The sequence below is a fragment of the Oryzias melastigma genome, linkage group LG1 (assembly GCF_002922805.2).
Source record: "Oryzias melastigma strain HK-1 linkage group LG1, ASM292280v2, whole genome shotgun sequence".
Classification (NCBI taxonomy): Eukaryota; Metazoa; Chordata; class Actinopteri; order Beloniformes; family Adrianichthyidae; genus Oryzias; species Oryzias melastigma.
The window spans coordinates 16,004,996-16,024,743 of record NC_050512.1 but is presented as its reverse complement, the minus strand read 5'-3'; the positions used below and the strand labels follow the sequence as shown (position 1 = coordinate 16,024,743).

At 39.6% G+C, this 19,748-nt stretch overlaps 2 protein-coding genes across 3 annotated transcripts in view; both read right to left on the bottom strand.

Annotated features, from left to right (window-relative positions):
- Positions 1-44: 44 nt before the first annotated feature.
- On the bottom strand, positions 45-1,941 carry ucp1 (uncoupling protein 1). Of its 2 annotated transcripts, none has more exons than XM_024259698.2 (7): positions 1,796-1,941; positions 1,566-1,702; positions 1,255-1,453; positions 967-1,164; positions 793-894; positions 440-620; positions 45-368 (listed from the first exon to the last, which is right to left on the bottom strand). In XM_024259698.2, the coding sequence occupies exons 2-7, from the start codon at positions 1,689-1,691 to the stop codon at positions 254-256; spliced, it is 921 nt and encodes a 306-aa protein (XP_024115466.1). In that variant the 5' UTR covers positions 1,692-1,702; positions 1,796-1,941; the 3' UTR covers positions 45-253. The 2 variants fall into 2 exon arrangements, with proteins under 2 accessions (XP_024115466.1, XP_024115467.1); XM_024259699.2 differs by having other exon boundaries at positions 1,566-1,698; positions 1,796-1,918.
- Positions 1,942-4,429: 2,488 nt separating this feature from the next.
- tbc1d9 (TBC1 domain family, member 9 (with GRAM domain)) overlaps positions 4,430-19,748 on the bottom strand; it is a 24,772-nt gene continuing 9,453 nt past the window's right edge. Inside the window, exons 2-21 of the mRNA XM_024259788.2 lie at positions 17,339-17,449; positions 15,676-15,794; positions 15,346-15,574; positions 14,760-15,021; positions 14,455-14,662; positions 14,102-14,308; positions 13,865-14,029; positions 13,639-13,789; positions 11,794-12,008; positions 11,597-11,714; positions 11,242-11,527; positions 11,039-11,168; positions 9,141-9,239; positions 8,911-8,979; positions 8,592-8,832; positions 8,449-8,514; positions 7,404-7,487; positions 6,808-6,876; positions 6,027-6,130; positions 4,430-5,944 (exon numbers count right to left, since the gene is read on the bottom strand). Of these exons, the coding sequence (XP_024115556.1) occupies positions 5,168-5,944; positions 6,027-6,130; positions 6,808-6,876; positions 7,404-7,487; positions 8,449-8,514; positions 8,592-8,832; positions 8,911-8,979; positions 9,141-9,239; positions 11,039-11,168; positions 11,242-11,527; positions 11,597-11,714; positions 11,794-12,008; positions 13,639-13,789; positions 13,865-14,029; positions 14,102-14,308; positions 14,455-14,662; positions 14,760-15,021; positions 15,346-15,574; positions 15,676-15,794; positions 17,339-17,449 (3,710 nt within the window). The 3' untranslated portion in view covers positions 4,430-5,167. The remainder of the gene's footprint in view (positions 5,945-6,026; positions 6,131-6,807; positions 6,877-7,403; positions 7,488-8,448; positions 8,515-8,591; positions 8,833-8,910; positions 8,980-9,140; positions 9,240-11,038; positions 11,169-11,241; positions 11,528-11,596; positions 11,715-11,793; positions 12,009-13,638; positions 13,790-13,864; positions 14,030-14,101; positions 14,309-14,454; positions 14,663-14,759; positions 15,022-15,345; positions 15,575-15,675; positions 15,795-17,338; positions 17,450-19,748) is intronic.

Sequence of the window (19,748 nt, the reverse complement as noted above, 5' to 3'; positions counted from 1 at the left end):
CTGTTTTATGTCTTTGTGTCAAAGAAAGAAGTCAACAAAGCATCTGTAAAACATGTCAAATATATTTAGAAATTACAGAAACTTGTTCTACATTTTCTTAAAAATGTTGTCAATAAAATGTGCACTGGTTTCCACTTCATGGCATGTATAACTGGCAGGTTTCGTTTTATCGGCTGGCTTTAAAGTGCAAACGTGTCCAGAGGCGTCCAGAGCTGAGGGTGAGCGTTGAAAACGGAAGCGAAGGGGAAGAGTCTCAGTTTACCACCTCAATCCTTTGCCTTGAGACCATCATGGCGCGCTTAATTTGCTCAAATGAGACGAACATCACAACGTTCCACGATCCCAACCTCAGAAATGATGGTACAAACCTAAAAAAAATGAAGTTAAGATGAGTAGGGTTGGGGAAAAAAATGAAAATGTAATATTTGGACAATCTTACCCTTTGTAAAAAGCTGTCGGTCCCTCTTTGGTCATCATGGTCCATGCACAGTTGAGGGCACTCCTGTACTGTCCCGGAGGAGAGTTCATGTACCGCGTTTTCACCACATCTACTGGGGAAGCAATCACCGTGGTAACGAAGCCAGCACCGAACGCGGACACAAAGTGGCAGGGCAGGTTGTCTGTGGAGAAGAGTTCAAAAAGTTTTTATGAAGCCAACCTGACAATCTTTGAGGTGATGAATTATTGTGTTGTCATAGCAACTATTGTTCAAAGAGAAAGTCGAGCTTTCATGATGTGCTGAGAGCTGCCCCCCCTCCTCGTTAGCTGTAAATTCGTGTTGCAGACACTCACCTGACAGCAGGCGGTGTCTGAGGATGGCCTCCTTGATCAGGTCGTACGTGACCAGCTCCGTGCAGTTGACCAGTGCGTTTCTTGTGATGTTGGGTAGCGTTCCTGGAAGACAAATGTGTGTCAGGGACATTTTTGGGTTATGATCTGTTATGACGTTCAAGACTGAAGTAGCACCTTTCCAGAGGCCCCGCATGCCCTCATTCTGGAAGATCTGCTTGTAGGCCTGCATCGTGCCGTTGTATCGGCGGGCCACACCGCTCAGGTTCATCTGGGCCTGGAATCGAACCTTAACTACGTCTGTGGGTTGTGCAAAGGACACTGCCATGGCGCCTGTTGTGCAGCCGGCCAGTATCCGGATCAGCACGTTTGGATCTGGAGAACAGCACAAGACGATGGATGGAAATTCAAAACTCATTCAGGGTGACACGCTTTGTGTCCGTAACTTCAAGAATAACCACTTACTGTCTTTTCCGCCTGTGTAGAAGTTCTTGACGTTATCATAGAGTCCGATTCTGATGGAGGCGAAGCAGACCTGTCTTTGTAAGCCGGCCACCAGCCCGTTGTACAACGACCTGGGCCCCTCTGTTCGGACCATGGTGCTGATGGTCCCAAACACCCCCCTGTAGCGGATGCCTTCCACCGCTTTCTTCTCACCCTGAATCTGGGGTCACACGTGACACGTGAGGTGATGCAAGCATCACACTGTGCTGCCAGAGACGACGTCACACACTCGAAGATGAAATGTTCCAATAGAAATAAAAGTCATGAGGTACCTGTAACCGGACTTTGGCTGTGTCCAGAGGAAATGTGACGATGTCTGCCACACAAGCTGCCGCCCCAGCGCTCATCATCTTCACCCCCAGAGGTGGAGGAACATCTGAGGGTTTAAGTCCCACCATCCTTCTACTGTCTGGACAAAGTAGCGTTAGATTTTTATTATTATAAACGTAATCTGAGACACAATAATCATCTTTTTCAAATGTAATTTTCAAATTCGACTTACATTGTTTTAGTTTAAATTTAATGGTCCTTTCGGTCTTCAGTTGTTCAGTTTCAAAGGAAGATGGAATTGGCCAGATTATAATCCATGAAGGGTCCCAGTGCACTGAAGGGACAGAAGCAGGATCTGCCCTGTATTTATATAATCTTTTTGTTATGACATCTAGAAAGAGGCGTTGCCGTGTATGCTGTACGCCTTCTGTACGCCTCGGCCAAATCAAAGTCCATCGACTGTCAGATAGTTCACAGACAATTCAGTTTACAGTGCAGGTGCTGCTGAGAAAAACATGTCATTGATTTTTTTTTTTCTAGGAAAATATTATCTCACATCCAGAATAAGAATACTTTCAATGTTTACCACAAGTAAATTCAAAATTGTGTTAACTAAAAAAAAAATCAAGATTTCAATGATTTGGCCTTGTAAGTGGAATTGGTTAATTTTTCTTTATATTTCATGAAGTTTGCAGACTTAGTTTACTACATTAGGCAAATCTTCAGTCCATCAGTGATAACAGAGTATTATCAGGTGGTTTCACTGGAGGCTTGTCTGTGCTCTCAGCCAATGAGAGCTCAGGTGTGTCCACAAATGTGTTTGCTGGAAAACATCCCTAAAAATCACAGCTTCATAGAAAAAAATGTAACATTTTTTCTAACATTTATGCCGAATTGTTTGGAAAACACCAGTCAAGCTTTTTGTTGGCAAAAAAAAGATAAATTCTCCTCTTTTTCTTTTTCTCCGAAAGCAAACCAGAGATCTGACAGAGGGGGGACAGAGGTGGGACGGCTGTGACGTAAACTGATGGCTGAAGTTCACTGTAAAGCAGATAAGAGCTCTGTAATCCATCTTGTTTGGCATCTCAGCACTTTGGCAGCAGCTGAGCTTGTTTCATAATATTAGACTCAACCTTGGAACCTGCTCAGACTGAAACTTGCGGGAAACACAAATCAGTGGATTTTTAGCAAGTAGAATCTATAGAAGTATAGAATTTTTCACAAAATCCTCCTGGTTTTTACCAAAACTGTAGAAAAGTTTGTAAAAATTCACAGACACTTGTTTTACATTCACCTTTTTTTGTCATTTTTTGATTTATTTGAAATAATTCCTCCTACATATTTCATGCAAATTATTAATTCAGCTCATTATTTCTATTTTTAAAACATCCATCCAACTGCATGTTACAAATAATATTGCATGGACATAACAGTGTAAATGCCAACAGCATATTTCCTACCTAAGGAAGATGCCTGATCTGTGATTGGCTGACTACTGCCACATCCCCAGTGTTTGGTGATTGAAAAAAAAGCTCACTATATCATATAAAATTGTTGAAACGTTTGCTATGACATGGAAACAATTTCAAAATGTTCATTTTATTCCAGTCGGCTGGAATTATTCCCTCATACCTGAACTCGTTTGGGTCTTGAGAATTGGATTTTCTTTTATCCTTTTAGGTTATATTAAAAAAAACAAAAAAAAACTTTAAAGCATTAGTATTTAAAAATTCTAAAAGTTTCACTGGGTTATCTACCGATTGAAAATACATAAATATTTTGAAGTACAAATAGATTTCCAGAAAAATGAAAGTTTTTTTTTTAAGATTTAAAGAATACCAACCAAGAAAGAGCCTGAACGGCCTCGGGTCACCACAGAGGAACTGGAGGAAGTGGACATGGAGAGAAAGAAAATGGATGGAAGTTTTAACTATGTTAGTCTCTTTTTCAATATTTTCCCATATCAGTATGGATCAATCACTACAGATCAAATTCTGCTAGAATGAGTCACCTTAGAAGTTCATAGACATCCTTTTAACAGTACTGCTTTAAGTGCCATCATGTTACAAGCAGATTCTGGTTTGAATCCCAGCTGGAGGCCGTCTGTGTGGGCCCCATCCAGCTTTTTATCAGCTAAAAAGCGTTTACTTTAGGTCAGCTGGTGATTCCAGATCGATTTTGAAGAACCCGTCTGCTTTTTTTTTTGTTTCTGTTGTGGATTGACAGACTGTCTAAGTTGTATTCTCACTTTGACAGAATACAAACTGAACAGGAATCTTCAATAAACATCACAGTTGTTTCATTCAGCGTGTTCCCTTCAACTGTTTTGAACTCCAGAAACTTAATAATGAATCTCCCTCTCTCCCTGGCCTTGCAACTAGGGCAAAAACACAAAATCAGTTTTATAAAACACAATTTTTGATATAGTTTTGAAGTTGCCTTGCAGATAAACAAACATTTACTCTAAGAGAATTACATTTTTCCATTAACTTTTCACCAGAACTTAGAAATTGTAGCTCAGTCAATCATAATTTTGCTCCATGAAGGAACAAATTCAAACACTTATTGTCATATTTAACTAGAAATCATTGAAGTGTTGCTCTCTTTCACCAGATGGCCCTGTGGCATGTTTGATCCTTTGTGGTTGCAACAGCAGAAAAGTACTTGGAATTTATTTTTAAGCAACTTTTTTTGACGTGTTAGTAAATAGAGTTTAAGAAATGTTAGAAAAATATAAGTACTAAATTCAATTTATTTCAACTGCTATTTTTACATAAAACAAAAGTAGAAGATGCATCAAAGCAACTTGACTTTTTTGGAAATGTTAGACAAAAAAGTTCATGAAAAAAAAACTTGGACTCAATCATATAATTGATGTTACTTTAATTAGTGATACATCAACATCCAGAACAATCAAATAAAAATAAACCTACTGACAACAAAAAATAATTTAAAAATTCAAATGTAGAGTCAACAGATTTATAAAAAATGATGTAGAAAACACTAGCTAGGTTAAAAAAATGGATGTGGGGAGGAAAAAAAACATTTTAGTGTAATAAATTCCTAAAACTTCAAGCTTAAAGACCAGATATCTCCTTAATCCATCATAAATTACTAGTGAGGATTGATGGCAACAAAAAAACAAAAAACAAAAAACACCATCACTTTTAAAAACGCCAGCAGGTCAGTTTGTGTAAAAGAACAAGTGACAAACTGCACAGATAATACAGAAACATGAAAATTCACTTGACTGTTGAACTTTTTTACAGTTTTAGTAAATTTACTGTACAAAGCAAACAGGTTTTGTCAGCATTAAGATGTAAAGTAACGATCTGACTAGATGTAATTAATGTGATATAGTGTCTATGGATTTTACATCTATAAGAGTACAAGAGATTATTATATGAACATCGAATGCATATTGTCTTATAATGTTCAGATACTATACGTTCACACCGACTATTGATAAATTAATGTTTTACTTTCTCTGTGCTGGACAGATTTGAATGATTGTTACAATAAAACTCGCACATTTCCTATAAAAGAAGCGTCTGTGTTCACACATTCTCACATTTACTTTCATTCTTAAAAATCCCTCTCCTCCTTATCCAGAAAGAGAGATCTCATAGTCACTCGCTGACAGCAGGGGGCGCCCAATCTTCCTCACGTTCTTGGCGTTGGTTATGGAAGCGGCCACGTCCACTGGCCTCTCAAAATACTGCACCAGCGCCTGCTCGGTGAGGACGGAGGCCAGGAACTGCTCGAATGTGATGGCCCAGTCTTTGTCTATGCTTGTGCTGTGGGGGAGGCCTCTGTCCTGCAGTCCGCCGCCGTGAGCTCTGCCCACCCGGTCGCTGCCGGGGCCCACGCCACTACGGATCAGCACGGTGTCATCCGCGATGTCCTCGCACTGTAGCTTTTCCTCCAGCTCGTGGGAGCCCGCGCTGAGCACGGAGTAGGAGGACATGGAGGTGTCGTCTTTGGTCTCGTCGTCGGAGATGAGCATGGCGGAGGACGTGCCCGTGTCTTTCGGGGATTCCTCCAGCTTGATGTCTTGCATGGGCGGCAGCTGGTCAGTACTCGCTTTTTCCTCCTCAGAGGGGCTCGAATTGCTCTCATAGCCCGTCGGGAGAAACACCTCGCTGACATCTTGCCCCTCCCGGCTGGGTTTGAGATCCGGGAAGCTTCTGGTGGACATGCTCACCTCAGGTCTGCTCTCCACGCTGCGTTCCTTTCGGTTGCAGGAAGTGAAAAGTTTCCCGACTTCCCCCATTTCCAGCAGCAAACTGGTGACAGTTGCCGTGGCGTGGTACAGCTCCTGTTCAGATGCATCCTCACTGAACATGCTGTACAGGGTCTTGCAAAGTTCAATAAACTGACTCTGAAAAACAAAAAGGGTGAATGTCAGAGACAGCCAAGCGCTCGGACGGCAACACTAACCTACCAGGGAGATAAAGTCCTACCTGGTTCAGCTTTGGGAGGTCTTTGGTGTTTTCTCGTTTAGGTTTGGTCTCCTGGTTCATCAGTTTCAGGTACTGACGGTAATCGGGAGTGTTCAGCTTTTTTACTGTTAAATGAGCAAAAGCTTGGTCAGAATTTCAGACTTTAAGAAAAGAAAATCATGCACATAAAGTAAAAAAAAATCTGTGTGCAGCAATTTCACTTTTGCAAAAAAAATATATATAAACATGAACAAATATTAACTATACATCCTTTACCTTTTAATTTAACCTACATGTAGGTCAAAGCAATGTTTCCATTATTTGAGCTAATAATAACTCTAAATCAGCAAAAGCGAAACACCTGCAGTAGGTTAAGTTGCTCTCATGTTTATTTAGCCAAATTTACTGTAACAGCAGGAAGTGAATGACTCAGATTAGTGTTTATTACCTCTAACCTAGAGGTTTTTGCTGCTATGCTTCATTTGTCTTTAGACTAGTGAGTAAACAAACACACTTGAGGCAGTGAACTTTGCTATAAATACGCTTCACACCTTTCACCCTGCAGGTGTTCGGATTTGAGCTGTGGTTTCTATGCAGATTTAGAACAACATCAATGTTGGGAAATGATTGCTTTGTGTAATATTTAACACATTATTTTCATCTAAGCAGCAAAAGTTACAGAATAAATGTGAAGTTAACATAACACAAAATTAAAAATATCTTATCAGAGATTTAACAATACAAAAGGATGTTACACGTAAAACACCTTGAAAACGACAGATTTCTTATGAATATTTCTGACCTTTTTCAGTCTTGAATGTGACTCGGACAAAGCCGTCGTCTTTCTCACTTCTGCACTTGGAGTCTTGGCCTGAGAAGAGGTGGCGTGGCTCAGTCAGAAACTCAACTTTAGATTATCCATTTATACAAACTAGAGTCTTGGCCATTCTCTGCAAGAATTTGGCTGAATTAGTTACATTTGAGTGAAAATCCAAAGAAAGACAGCTTGGATCTGCTCATTTTCACAACAAAATGAGACGTGAAGGTGTGAGAGATCAGACCTAACATAACATTCATTGTCACCTCTAAATTGGACAGTGAAGCTTTTCTGATGATTCTATAGTGATTGTAGATCATTTTTTCCTGTATAAATCTGATTACACTTTTGCAATTTCTCACTATTGTGATGAGCAATTTTCTTTTGCTGCATGTTTAGTGAACTTTGCAGTGAAAGGGATTAAAAAATTCCATCTTTGTTCAAAACAACATTTTAATAACAGTATAATGCTTTTGGGTTTTTTTTTTACATATAAAAGGTAAAGAAAGCCACACTTTGTAAAATATTGCTTCCCTTTTTCATAGTGAATGACCTAAAAAAAACAAAGTGTCTCATCTCACCGATGGAGGTTTCTGGAGTGATGTCTTCAAAAAAATACTGGGTGGCTTCAAAGGCCGAGTCTGGCTCCTGTTCATGAGAGAACTCTGGGAAAACAATTTAGATTTGTGAGTAATTGAAGGCTTTTTTAAACTCTAAAATGAAAAAATAAACAGAAAATTGTAAAAGCTGTGTTTTATTTCATTCTAGAAACATATTTGTCCTTGTAAACATAAAATATATTAAATTATATTAAAAAAAATTATAAAAGATGTTGAAACATTTTGTTCTAACTTCAAGTTTTCCTCTTCAAACTAATAATTTGGAAACAAGAGTGTTTATATGTTCAATATAGTAATATAGTAGTTTATTTGTAATACAAGGTTTAGTACTTGTTTGATACTATCAGCAGAAATATTGTTAAAAGTATTTATACGGTTAAATATCAGGTTAAATATCACTAAAACTTGTTCATTTGAAAACTAAACTGATACTTTTATTTACATTCACTCCTTAAAGTTCTTAAAATAATCTTTGGATCTATTGTTAAAATGTTTTCAGTGTTGTTTTAATTGTGATTTTACAGTTTTAGTCCAAATAAAAAAAACTGAGTCATTTTTTAGGACATAGTTTCTGTAGTTCATTAGAAATTCACCTGCGAGTTGTGAGCAGGAGTGTCAGTGCAAAGTAAGCCCGCCCCAATTCCCATCACTGATGTGTTTGTGTACTCTCCCACTAGTTTACATCCCTGCACAACCCCAAATCATTATTTAAAAAAATAAAAATAAAAATAACACCAACAGCAACAAAATTATCCAAGGGTATCCTGGTAAATTCTGTTCATATTTTTTGTCACATTTCAGTCGAACAATAAAGTTTGTACAAATAAAAAAGGTGCAATTTGAATTTACAGCAGATATGGTGCTTTTATAGTTGTTCCTCCTGCCGTTGTATTTCTTGTAATACCATCCAGAATTTTCAAACATTATCATGAAAATAACAAAACAGGAACATTTGAAAACAGTAGAAGTTTTCTGTGGAACCGTAACCTAAACGATGCAAACTCACCAGGCAACACATGCATCTGGTAAAGGAGCTTCAGTTTCTCTGTGAGATCTCCATGATAAAGAACCCCTGCAATAAGAGTTTCAGAAAGACCATTTTAATCAGAACAAGTTTCAAACACACAAAGCCAACATTTCCATTCGTACCCAGTCCGTTGATGAAGTCCCGGAAGTTGAGGAGCCCGTCTGCGTTCTCATCCAGCAGACGGAACACCCGAGCAGCCAGAGGGTCCGAGTGGGCCCCGTTGGCCCAGGGGAACAGCAGGTTGAACAGACCCTTGAACTGCTCCACATCGATGCGGTACTGCTCCAGGTACGGTAGACTGGGGTCGTGACGCTCTGTGGGGTTACTGCTGCCTCCCCAGTAACAGCTGGTTAGGTGTTCCGTCTGAAGAACCAATCAAAGGGCATCAATAAAAGTAAAAATTCCTCGACAAACTTGAGTTTTCTAGAAATATTGAAATACCTTGAAGAGAACGTAAAGCTCCTCCAACTCGTCAATACTGAAAGCCGTCTCAGTTACAATCGTTCTGACCTGAACCAACAGGAGAACACATGATCAAATAATGTGGGTCAGTTTACTGGAGGTTACATTAAGTCTGCAGCTTTTGAAACTTGCAAAAATAACTTTTTATACCATACAGGTGACTAAAAGTAGGCTGGTTAACGGTGAAAGAAAAGAGAAACGGTTCTTACCACGTTACGTTTGGTTGTGTCTTCAATTGTTTGAATGACTCTCAATCTCTGCTTGAAGCGCATCTGCTCAATCACATCTGCCCGGATGGAGCCAAATTTCTGATACAGAGGGACAAACAACAACGACAAATAGATCAATTAGATGTTATTCCATTTTTTCAGCAGAGAAATTAGATGTGATATTTGTGTGACAGGCCCAGTGTAACACTTTGGTTCTTTGAGAGAAAAAAAAGTATTGCATTTTTCAGACTTTTAGTCACTCTGGAATATAAGTGGCAACAGCAAAAAATCCAAAAGAAAAAAAATCTCATACAAGTCGCACTTAATTTTGAAAGGCAATTAAAAAAAACGGAATATATAACAATAGTCGACTGAATATATGAATGCAAGTAACACATTACTTGCATTCATAAAAGCATATCAGCCAGTATATTAGCTAAACACAAACAATTATTCAGATAACCTATGCATAAAGAATAAGCTATCAAGCCACTTTACATCACTGAATCCATTAAACTCTTCATCCTCTGTCACTTTGGAACAACTTAACGCTTCGTTCATACCAAATGTAATTCTGCCGCCACTCTTTCGACGCACTTGTTCATAAACTCAATGCTCCAAACGCGTGTGGGAGGAGCTACCGCCTAAAGTTTAGCCTCATCGCTAAGCAGAAGCATTGACCATCTCATCTGTGATGCATGAAAGACACAGACGATGTTCCTGCTTTCTGTGACCCAGTTTGCTGTTCCGCATTGTTCCAAGGGAGGAAAAAAATAAAAGATTAAAATATTTTTATTGTTCTCTTGATGGAGAAAAGACAATATTACAAAGTTGGGGAGTTTTTAGATTATCCTTCATGTTATTTATACATTGACTTAACAATGAAACTTGACGCCTTTGACGCGTTTGTCCCAAAGTAGCCAGGACGGGCTCCAGCAACCCTGAAAGGGATATAGCGGGTAAATAAACTGGATGGATGGACGTTCAGGACGAGAACACTCACATCGATCCTCCATATTGGATTTGTTCTCCACCTGCTGATCAAGTCACTGAAAATGTCCCATTCCCAAAGCTAAGTCCCTGATTGGATGACTCAACGAGTAGACCACAGGTCACAAATGCACATTGACCATTGAAACATGATGCCCCTTACATGGAAATTGCATTTAGCATTAATGTAGCTTAAGACTTCTGCAAATACTGATACACCTACAGTGCCCTCTAGTGGTTGTTGCCATTTAATTTTAAAATTTCATATCCTCTTCTTCTCTCACTTTCGGCTTATCCCTTTCGGGGTCGCCACAGTGTAACAGCACCCACTGTTTCGCAACAGTGATTTGGCAGAGTTTTTATGCCGGATGCCCTTCCTGACGCAACCCTGTACTTGAGGGGCACAGGGACCCAGTTAGGCAGCAGCGTCAAGGGTCTTGCCTAAGGACCCAATCTGGATGGAGATCAGTGGACAACCCTGGGAATCGAACACAGGGCTCCTGCGTGCCAGCCCTTCACCTAGCCCACTGAGCCACCCAGCCGCCACTAATAAAATTCATAAATTATGCAAAAAAAACCAACTTATACTCCGTAAAAACACACTAACTAGGGTCAGTATGTAGCTGTGTTGTACATTATGCATATACTTCAAGGCAGATCAAACACGGATTCTTTCCACCTGCTGGAACTCCTAATTATCTTCAATAATTTGCTAAAAGATGTTAGTTTTTCATACATTTTTATACACAAAGTCAATTTTTTGACTAAAATGAATACATGAAAAGATTATAAATGAACATTTTTGTTTTCAAATCAATGAAAATATGAAAGAAGGAATACAGAATATGTTTTTTCTTTGGGGCTTTGATTTTTAAATGCAACCCCAAATATAATTTTGGGTGCAATACCTCATAGGAAGACCAGACCAGTTTGAAGATGTCGACTTCTGGATGCGGCTCTCCGTTATCGGTCAGTAAAGAGTGCAGGTGTGGGATGGGAGGGAGGGTGCTGTCCTTGTTGGTCACACTGTCCAGGTACCTGCAGCGGACGGAGGAATCAGCAAAGATGCAGGAGCTCTAGCATTGTACCAGGAGCTTGTTGATCTCCTTACCTGCCCAGAACAGTCATGGCTTCTCCGTCGTCTTTGCAGCCCAGCAGCTGGTGGATGTTGGCGTGCAGCACGGAGAGCGCCAACTGAAAAATGACCTTGATGCCATCGTAGAAGAAACAGTCCACAACCACCACCGCGCTCTCGAACGGCATCACGGATAGGAAGAGCGTGAGGAACCAGGAGAGGGAGATGGTGGAGATCACACCGAGGTCCTGCATGCAGTCATACAGCTGGGGGACGTACTCGCGGGCCAGCTCCTCAAACACCCCCTGATCAACAAGGGCTCCTGGGGGAGAAACAGAGTTAAGCTTAAAGGTGAAACAGAAAATAACCAAAAGTAACATCAGATACCAACCTACAACCCGAGTGTTGTAGTAGTCGGGGAGCATCCTCTCGCAGAGCGCCACCAGCAGCCAGAACGCCTCCTCCTCTTTAGCATAAAGCAGCAGCACAGACGTCACAATGTTCATGGCCTGGAATCAAGGTAAGGAAACAGAGAAATTGTAAATTATACCAAGTTTCCTTGAATATTAAAGAAGAAATCCTCTTTACCTGGCAATAACCAATGTTGGGGTTTCTGAAAGCATATGCGGTGAGAACACGGCGGAGGGCGGCGATTCCCATTTCATTCTGAAAAGCAGGATGCTCCGGCAGGGAGCGGTGCAGGTCCCTCTCAATCTCCTCAGTAGCAAGATTGTACTTTCCCATCGATTTCTCCACCAAGTCTTCGTAGTAGCCAGGGTGGGTGGTCATTTCATTTATAGCACCTGAAAAAGAAAAAAAAAACAAAAAAAACTCGTATATAAAAGCTGAAAGCTGCCTGATTACTAAAAATAAAACTAAGACTCAAAGTTCAATCAAATCAAAAGCAGCTTTTATTGGATTAGCGAAACCTGAAAAATACTTATGAATATCACTTTAATATAAGGCAAAGTAAACTTCTATTTTAAAAAAAATCTTAGCATAATTTATTTTTTTTGTCTCTCCGACTTCACTGCACTTGTTCACAAAAATAACACCATGTTCACACAGGCTCCAGGCTTGCATGTGGGTTTGTGTCAACAACTTTCACTGTGAGGTTGCACCTTCGAGTTGACTGTGGTTCTTGAAGAAGTTGGTTAGTGCGGTGAACACTTTTCTCAGGAGCTTACAGTAAACCTGCAGCAGGTGTGAAACAAACACCTACCGGGGGAGTTTGGAAAAGTAGGTCAGTGTTGTTTTTTAACCACGTGCTCAGCTCAGGTGAGGATGAATGCACGCTGCTGCACAGAAAAGGAATGTGGATGCAAACAGGAAGTTCTTGATCAGCTGCACTCTGCAGAGTAATGCTCAGAGCTGATGACGGTTCATAAACTTTAGCTTTAGTATGCAGGGGAGACTTGTTGCATAATAGCTGATTGCTCCATTTTTTATTTTATTTTTTGCAAAATACAAAAATAAAGAAGATTGTTCATCGTTTGTCATTTGTTTGTTTTTGTTTTCTGTTTTTGAAAATTTTCTAGGCTCTAGAACATAAATTCATCTCAACCTGCTTTTAAGAAATATTTAAGGGAGTTCAGAATGACATAGACCACTGGGAGAATTTTACATTAGATTAAAATATAGTTGGAGTGAGACTTTAAATGCAATTTAAACATTTTAAGGTGTAATTTTGTACATGGGAGATATATTGTTTCAATACCCACTGACCAGCACAAAGGACTGCATCTATTTGTGGCTCCAACAGGGAAAATTAATAGACCCACTTAGATGAAAATTGTGTTTTTTTAAAAGGTTATTGTGCTGTTTTTCTGATGATAGAGGAGATATTTAAAGAAAATTAAGCTCAAAACTGCATTTCTTAGTATTTCTTTATACAAATTCTGGTAAATCAGGAGAAGATAAAAAGCATGTATTTGTGACAGAACCGACTGCATAACTGCTCCACTTCATTCTGATGCATCCACTTAAAGACAAACAGAACCACGGACAGCTTTGATTTCCTCGTCTGAGCTGGTATCCGGCTAAAAACTGTACGGCTGCATAGCTCCAATATTTTGTTCCATTTTTGCTGCAGTGGTAATGTTAGGCTGTGACAGGCTGTAAGCTAGTGGAGAGAGTGTAAACAAAGGGATGATGGGACATCAGAGAGGGCTTACTTACAGTCCCATCCACAACTCAGAGATGAATTCCAGATAAACTACTATTGCTCTGCAGAAACTATGTCCTAGAAAATGACAGGTTTTAGGATTTTGGCTAAAAACGGCAGAATCATAATTAAGAGACACTGGAAACATTTTTAAAATGGATCAAAGGATGATGGGACTTTCAGGTGATAAAACCCTGTGTGAAAGGTGCATCATGCTGGTGTGAGTGTTGTCTGCAGGGTGTGGCCCCCCAGCTGAGTGTTAGGCTCACCAGAGAAGAGCAGCCACAGCTCCCCTCTCATGCTTTCAGGAATCCCTTTGAGAACCAGCTCCTTGGTGTTCTCTGTGCGGTACATGCAGACCCCCTCTCCAAACTCAGCAAAGTGGTTCTTCCAGCCCTGTTCTTTCAGGAACTCTTTTGCCTGAGCAGACAGAAACACATTGATGAAGATGATGGCTCAGACTGTGGTAGAGCGGCTATCGTTTAAATAGCTCACCAGTTTGGGATTGAATTCCTCAGGCGAGCGGCGCCGGTACATGGTCATGAGCGCCTCAGTCGCTGTGGGCACGCTGGTGTCATTCAGGTTGAACGTCCGCTCAGTCTCTGAACCTGAACTGTGTTGAGGGCTGCTCGAGAGCAGGGAGCCATGCTGGGAGTACGCCTGGAGACAACCCAGGTGTTGATGTCATACACACACTCAGGAGCATCTGCTGGTAAAAAACAGGAATCTTACCTCGTCGTCTGAGCTGTTGAAGCTGCCATTCAGCTCCTTCTCCAGGCCGATCTTGGAGGTGGTTTGCTGCAGGAAATCAGAGATCCTCTGCACCAGGAAGTCTCTGTCCTTCAGGTTGGCAAACAGAAAGGTCATGCGGTTCTTGGTGCTGATGGAAAGCGGGCTGGGCAGCACATTGGAGCTGTCTGCTTTTTCCACAATCGTCACCTTCAAGACAGCAGGAAACATCTCACAATGTCAGACGATTCAAAGAGAAACGCTTCCAATTTATGGTATATTATTTGTTCTAGGTGTAATATTTACAAACTCAAGATGGAGAAGATAAGAACCTGTCCTTGATTTTAAGGTCTCACCTCCCGCAGAGGAATGATGAGGCTGCACAGCGTCTCCTCCTTGCTGGTGAAGCAGATGTAGTTGGTGGAAACAAACATTTGACCTAAGATGTGCATCTTGTTAAAGGGAGTCCACAGGGTGCAGTCTGTGTGCCCGTCCAGCTTTTCATCTTTGGGGAGTCGGAAGAGGGCCCGGTAACGCTCACTCTTGGCTCTCGCATCCAGATCCCTGAAACATGGAGATCCATTCAAAGGTGCCATTTCTATATTCTGATGTAATGAGAGTAGCTTTATACTCTTATTTATTCCATGAATTAAGCCTTTACCTCTTTAACGCGGACACCTTTTTGGGGGACTTCTTCTTGAGCTTGGGCAGCGATCGGTCCTGTTCGAAGCCTTTGTTGTCGAGCAGCTGGCGCATGGCGATGTTGGCCAGCTGCTCCGCCAGCTTGAAGGTCTCGTTGATGTTGAGGAAGACGGAGAAGACGTGCTCGTTGGAGCGGGTGCTGACTTTAATCACATCGGGTAGGAGGAGGGTGGCGCTCTTCTCCAACTGGGTGATATCAGCCCAGCGCACCACCAGTTTGACTGGAGAAGGAGGAAAATTTAAAGGTATTTTCATATGCTTTACATTTTTATCACATAAACAACATAATAGATTTAAAATGCAGTATTTAAAATGAGAATTAGATGCTTCCAGAGCCTATTTCATGTTAAATAACAACTATTTTACAGTAATAAATGCACATTATGCTAAAATTTAACACATTGGGGATTTTCTTTTTTTTGCCTCGATCCTGTTATGACTTCAAATTGCATCATGAACATACAGAAATGTTTTAAAAATTAACATTGAATGATAAAAAGGAGAACTGAGTGTTTCTCTGAAGATCGGGGGGTTTCCATAACTACCTTCTTTTCCTAGTAAGTATGAATAAAAGCAGAGGTGGTTGATGCTGAGGTAAAGCCATCCCTGCCGGGGGACCTTCCCCTTCCAGTAGCTGCAGGAGTAATAGTTGACCAGCTTCTCTTCTTCAGGCATTCCGAAAAGCTTCCGGAACTTGGCGCTAACCTCCTTGAACTTGTCCGTGTCGTCATCGTCTTTAATGTCCTGGTTCTTGCTGTACTCCGCTATAATCCCCTAGAACAAAGTCCAAAAGGAACAGCGTCAGATAACAAGCTAGAGTGCTGGAAGAAGAGAGAGAACTGACCCAACATGAACCTGATGTACAGAGCACTGACCTGCACTTTCCCTTTGACAAAGGTAGTAATGTCATTCTCATTCTCAAAGATGGAGAGAGTCTGCAGCAGGTTGTGCTCCAGCCACTCCCAGTGCTCTGTGATCTCCTTACGGGAGGTTCCTGCAGAGATCGAAGGAGCCAGATCACATGACAAGGTGATATGCTGCTGCTGTTAGCAGCTCTTCAAGCAAATATAGATGATATTTGTGTTGAAAATATGTGATAAAACTGGAAGTTTGGCTTAGAATTAGGGCCATTAACATTAACACATGCAATTAATAAAATTTAAAAAAATGTCAAGTTAATATTTATTAATGCAAAGTAATCAAACTTCCATCCTCTGCTTCACAAGGCTTCCACGGCGGACTTTAATTTCTAACAAACCAAACTTTGCTGACATTATCCCACTTACATCATGAATAAAATATTCAACCAATTTTTAGTACTTTATTCCTGTTATTTTTTCATTTTAGAATAATTTATCACACAAAGCGGACTTTTTGATGTATGGCGTGGCCTGTTGTCACAATGACACTGTGGCGCGGTCCTTGTCTGCAGCGGCAGAGGAAAGCGTTATTGTTATGTTGTGAGGTCATAGAAGATCAAGCAGTGTATTTTTACAGATTAACTTCATTGATAAGTCTTTCACAAAACATGCCAGCGGCCAGAAAATGCACTTCTTCTCCTCTCATGTCTTCCTCTCCTCCTGCCTATCGCCCTATAGTGGCTACATCAGAACAAAAATGTGTGCCGATCGTCACCACTTGTTTTTGTCCAGATGTTGAAGTAAAAGTTTCTTTTGAAGCGATATAGAACATTTGGGCTATGTGACGAGAACCTCACTTTAAAGTGTGCATCCACACCCAGCAGCCAATCAGAATCGAGTATTCACCTGCAGACATAAAAGTCTTTAGAGTTCAGCTTATCTTACTGTTGATGTGTTTTTGTGTGACCAAATTGCACTTCTGGGATATCTGAGTTAACACTGAATTAAAAATTTCAGAAAATAAAAATGAAGGAAAAATATTTTCTCTGGTCTGTTTTTGTTCAAAAGCTGCGTATTGTCATAAAATTATTAGAGTAAAACATTGCGATGAATGGTGATTAATCACATCAGGACATGGAAATCTGATTAATCTGATTAATTTGTTTTTTAATTGCTTGACAGTTGTGATTTTACAAGTAGAATTATCTGCCTTTCCTGCACACTGACTGCAGCTTCTCCAGTCACAGAACGCTACAATTTTCCCACGGTGCATTTTAGTAATAAAACTCTAAAATAATGAATATAATCTTAAAATTTTATTCACGTTATCCCAAGGCATAATGTTGAAATTAGATCTCGAGCTCCTTTATTTGGTTAAGTCATTTAAAAAGAACAAATCAAAAATTCATTGACCCGTGCAGCAGCTTTCCTCTAATACTGCTCTGTAAATCCACCGAGGCATGATGTAATGCTATTAACATACAAAAACAAGGATGTAGCAACACATATGAGGAAGCTGGAGGGGGATGGAAGTCCGTTTTATTATTCTACATGGTACAGCTGCTTAGCAGGTAGAAATACAGTTAAAGTTTATAAGATGTTTAATTTCAAAGTGGCAATTAAAAAAAAAACATCCACTATATCACCAAGTTAAAGATACAGATAAAAGTGCACATACCATGAGCGATGATCCAGTATGATAAAGAGTCAGGAGTCTGGTAGAGGATCCTGTAAGGGGCCACCCGAGCACTCGAGTCTAGAACGACATCGAGGGTTCCCACCAGCAATCCTGCAGAAACAGAAGACACAAATTACATTTTTTTGGTCATTTTCACTGAGGTGATGATGAAATTGTTGTTTTCTTTCCTCATTTAACTCCGACTAAACTTTTTCAAACTACAGTAAAGTTCGCCATTGCTCACAATGATGAGTTTTTATTTTAACCAATTCATTTTTGGCTTTCAAGGTGATTTACTGTGTTAAAGCGTAAATCGAAAGGTTTCTAAAATCTGCTCCTATTGTCTGCCTCTGCTCTCATTCAGTTTCATACTCACATAGCAGGTTATCTTCGAAATCTGAAATTGTGGTGAAGACCAAAAGATGGCAAACAGATCAATGTCACTTCACCGCCTCTGAGCAAGACTTGTCGTCACAACTACACACACATTTTTTTTTTTTATTTGTGAAGTTTTTTTATTTTGGATTTAAGTTCTTACTGATAGAATTCAGATAAAATGTATTTGTATAACCCAACATGGAACCAGCAACTATGTTTACCCAAGAAAAACACAGTTTGACTGGAGGAAAAAAAGAGGAAATGTCCTTTAAGAATGAACTGCAACTGAATAAACTAGTAAACTTTAGATATATAGATAATTTTGGTAAAGAAGATTACCACATGCTGAATGCCTTCTGTTTAGTAACAAGATGGTCTCATTTTGGTGTTAAATCTTGTGAATGATTAGTTACCAAAGGTATGTGGATCTTGGTGAAAAATCCAAAAGAATAAAACCTCCTCATTCAATTAATAATCCTTTTCGTAAATGTCCGTTTATTTTGCACACTTTATGCAAACATTTTTCAATTTTCTGTGCAGACAAAATAATAGTTCATTTTTTATTTTATATTCATATAATTAATTAAAACAATTGAAAATGATACCATGAAAACACCTTTTTTTGCACAAAAGGAGAACATTTTTGGAGATTTCAGCGTATCCATGACAGGGCACTCTCAAGTTGACTATGAGGTAAAAGAAGCAGGCTTTTCTTCACGCTTTGCAGCAGGAATACATTTACTGCCACTGGAGACAGGTTATTTTAGTTCTGCAGCTCTTTGCAGTAAACAGTGTGACTCACCCCCAAAAGGGGGGTGGGGGTGAAAAGAGAAAGAGGAGGCCAAACAAGGAAGAGAAACTCAAGTATTTTCTTATTCTCAATTAGATCTGCCAAGAAAGCATAGGGATATTTTTTCTTTATTTTAACTGTGACATGTTGTCTTTATGAATATAGTCACTGTGCCAGCCTTGCTTTGCAATGTGGCTGTTAGGATAAATAAACAATGCTGGATGAATGTAGGGAAGAAAAATCAAGTATTAACAGAACTTGAGCCATAAATAAAGCTGTAAAAAGGTCTGTAACAGCAGAAGTAGAAAACTGCTGTCCCGTTAATTGCTACAATAATGTTTTATTGCTCAATTACTAGTAAATGCATTTATTGTACCCATTCTATCATTTTTTTTTAAATAAAATAATAATAATAATAATAATAAAATGTAACTTTGGGATATATAAAAATAAAAACGTTTCACAATCTTGCTTTAGCACTTTGACAACAACCACCAGTTGTGAATATGAAACTTCCTCTTTGACTAAATAAAGTCACAAGGACTAAAACGACAACAAAGCCTAAAAGATGAGGTAAAAAGATTATTTTCTATTGGGCCTTAAAATTATGGTTGTTAGAAAAAATCTATTTGGTGATATATCGCGATATTTCGATAGCGATTCTTGTATCGATTTAAAATGCTGATGAAATGATATTTAATCAATTTTGTTTTTGAGTGCACTCCATTACTTTTGTTTTTCACCTAACCGGTAGTTGGCAGCACATCACACTGAGCCTCTTTGGGCAGCTCTACACCACGACCAAAACGCCACCAGCTTGTGTTAAATGTTCTGGAAAGAATCGCCTTTTCTCCCCTTTATTTGTGAAGTATACCCGTTAAAAGCACCGTTCAGGGTCCTGAACCGTTTTAATGTTAGATCTAGCAATGTTCTAAATAAACAACACATTATTGCCTTAATCAAACTTTTAGAACCTTAGTGGTTAGGGCAAGTTCATTTATTTTTTTTTCTTCAACTGAAAAAACATTTTGTCGTGGAAATCAATGTCGACTGTTCCCTTTAAAAACAAATATTTCTAAATTTACCAAAAAAAAGGAATCATGAATTTGTGGGTTAAAACAACTTTTATATGAGATACAGTTACAGAGCTTAACGCTGATTATTAAATAAGATGAAAGTTACCATTTCATTACAAAGAAAGACATATAAGGCAGAAGTTTTTTGATTTTTTTTAGTCTGACT

Excerpts from the sequence above, each read along its gene's own strand:
- ucp1 (XM_024259698.2), bottom strand. The coding sequence starts at position 1,691 with ATGGTGGGACTTAAACCCTCAGATGTTCCTCCACCTCTGGGGGTGAAG. Across the intron at positions 1,454-1,565 it reads CAGCCAAAGTCCGGTTACAG|ATTCAGGGTGAGAAGAAAGC; the intron begins GTACCTCATGAC and ends GTGTGACCCCAG. Across the intron at positions 895-966 it reads CATGCGGGGCCTCTGGAAAG|GAACGCTACCCAACATCACA; the intron begins GTGCTACTTCAG and ends TTTGTCTTCCAG.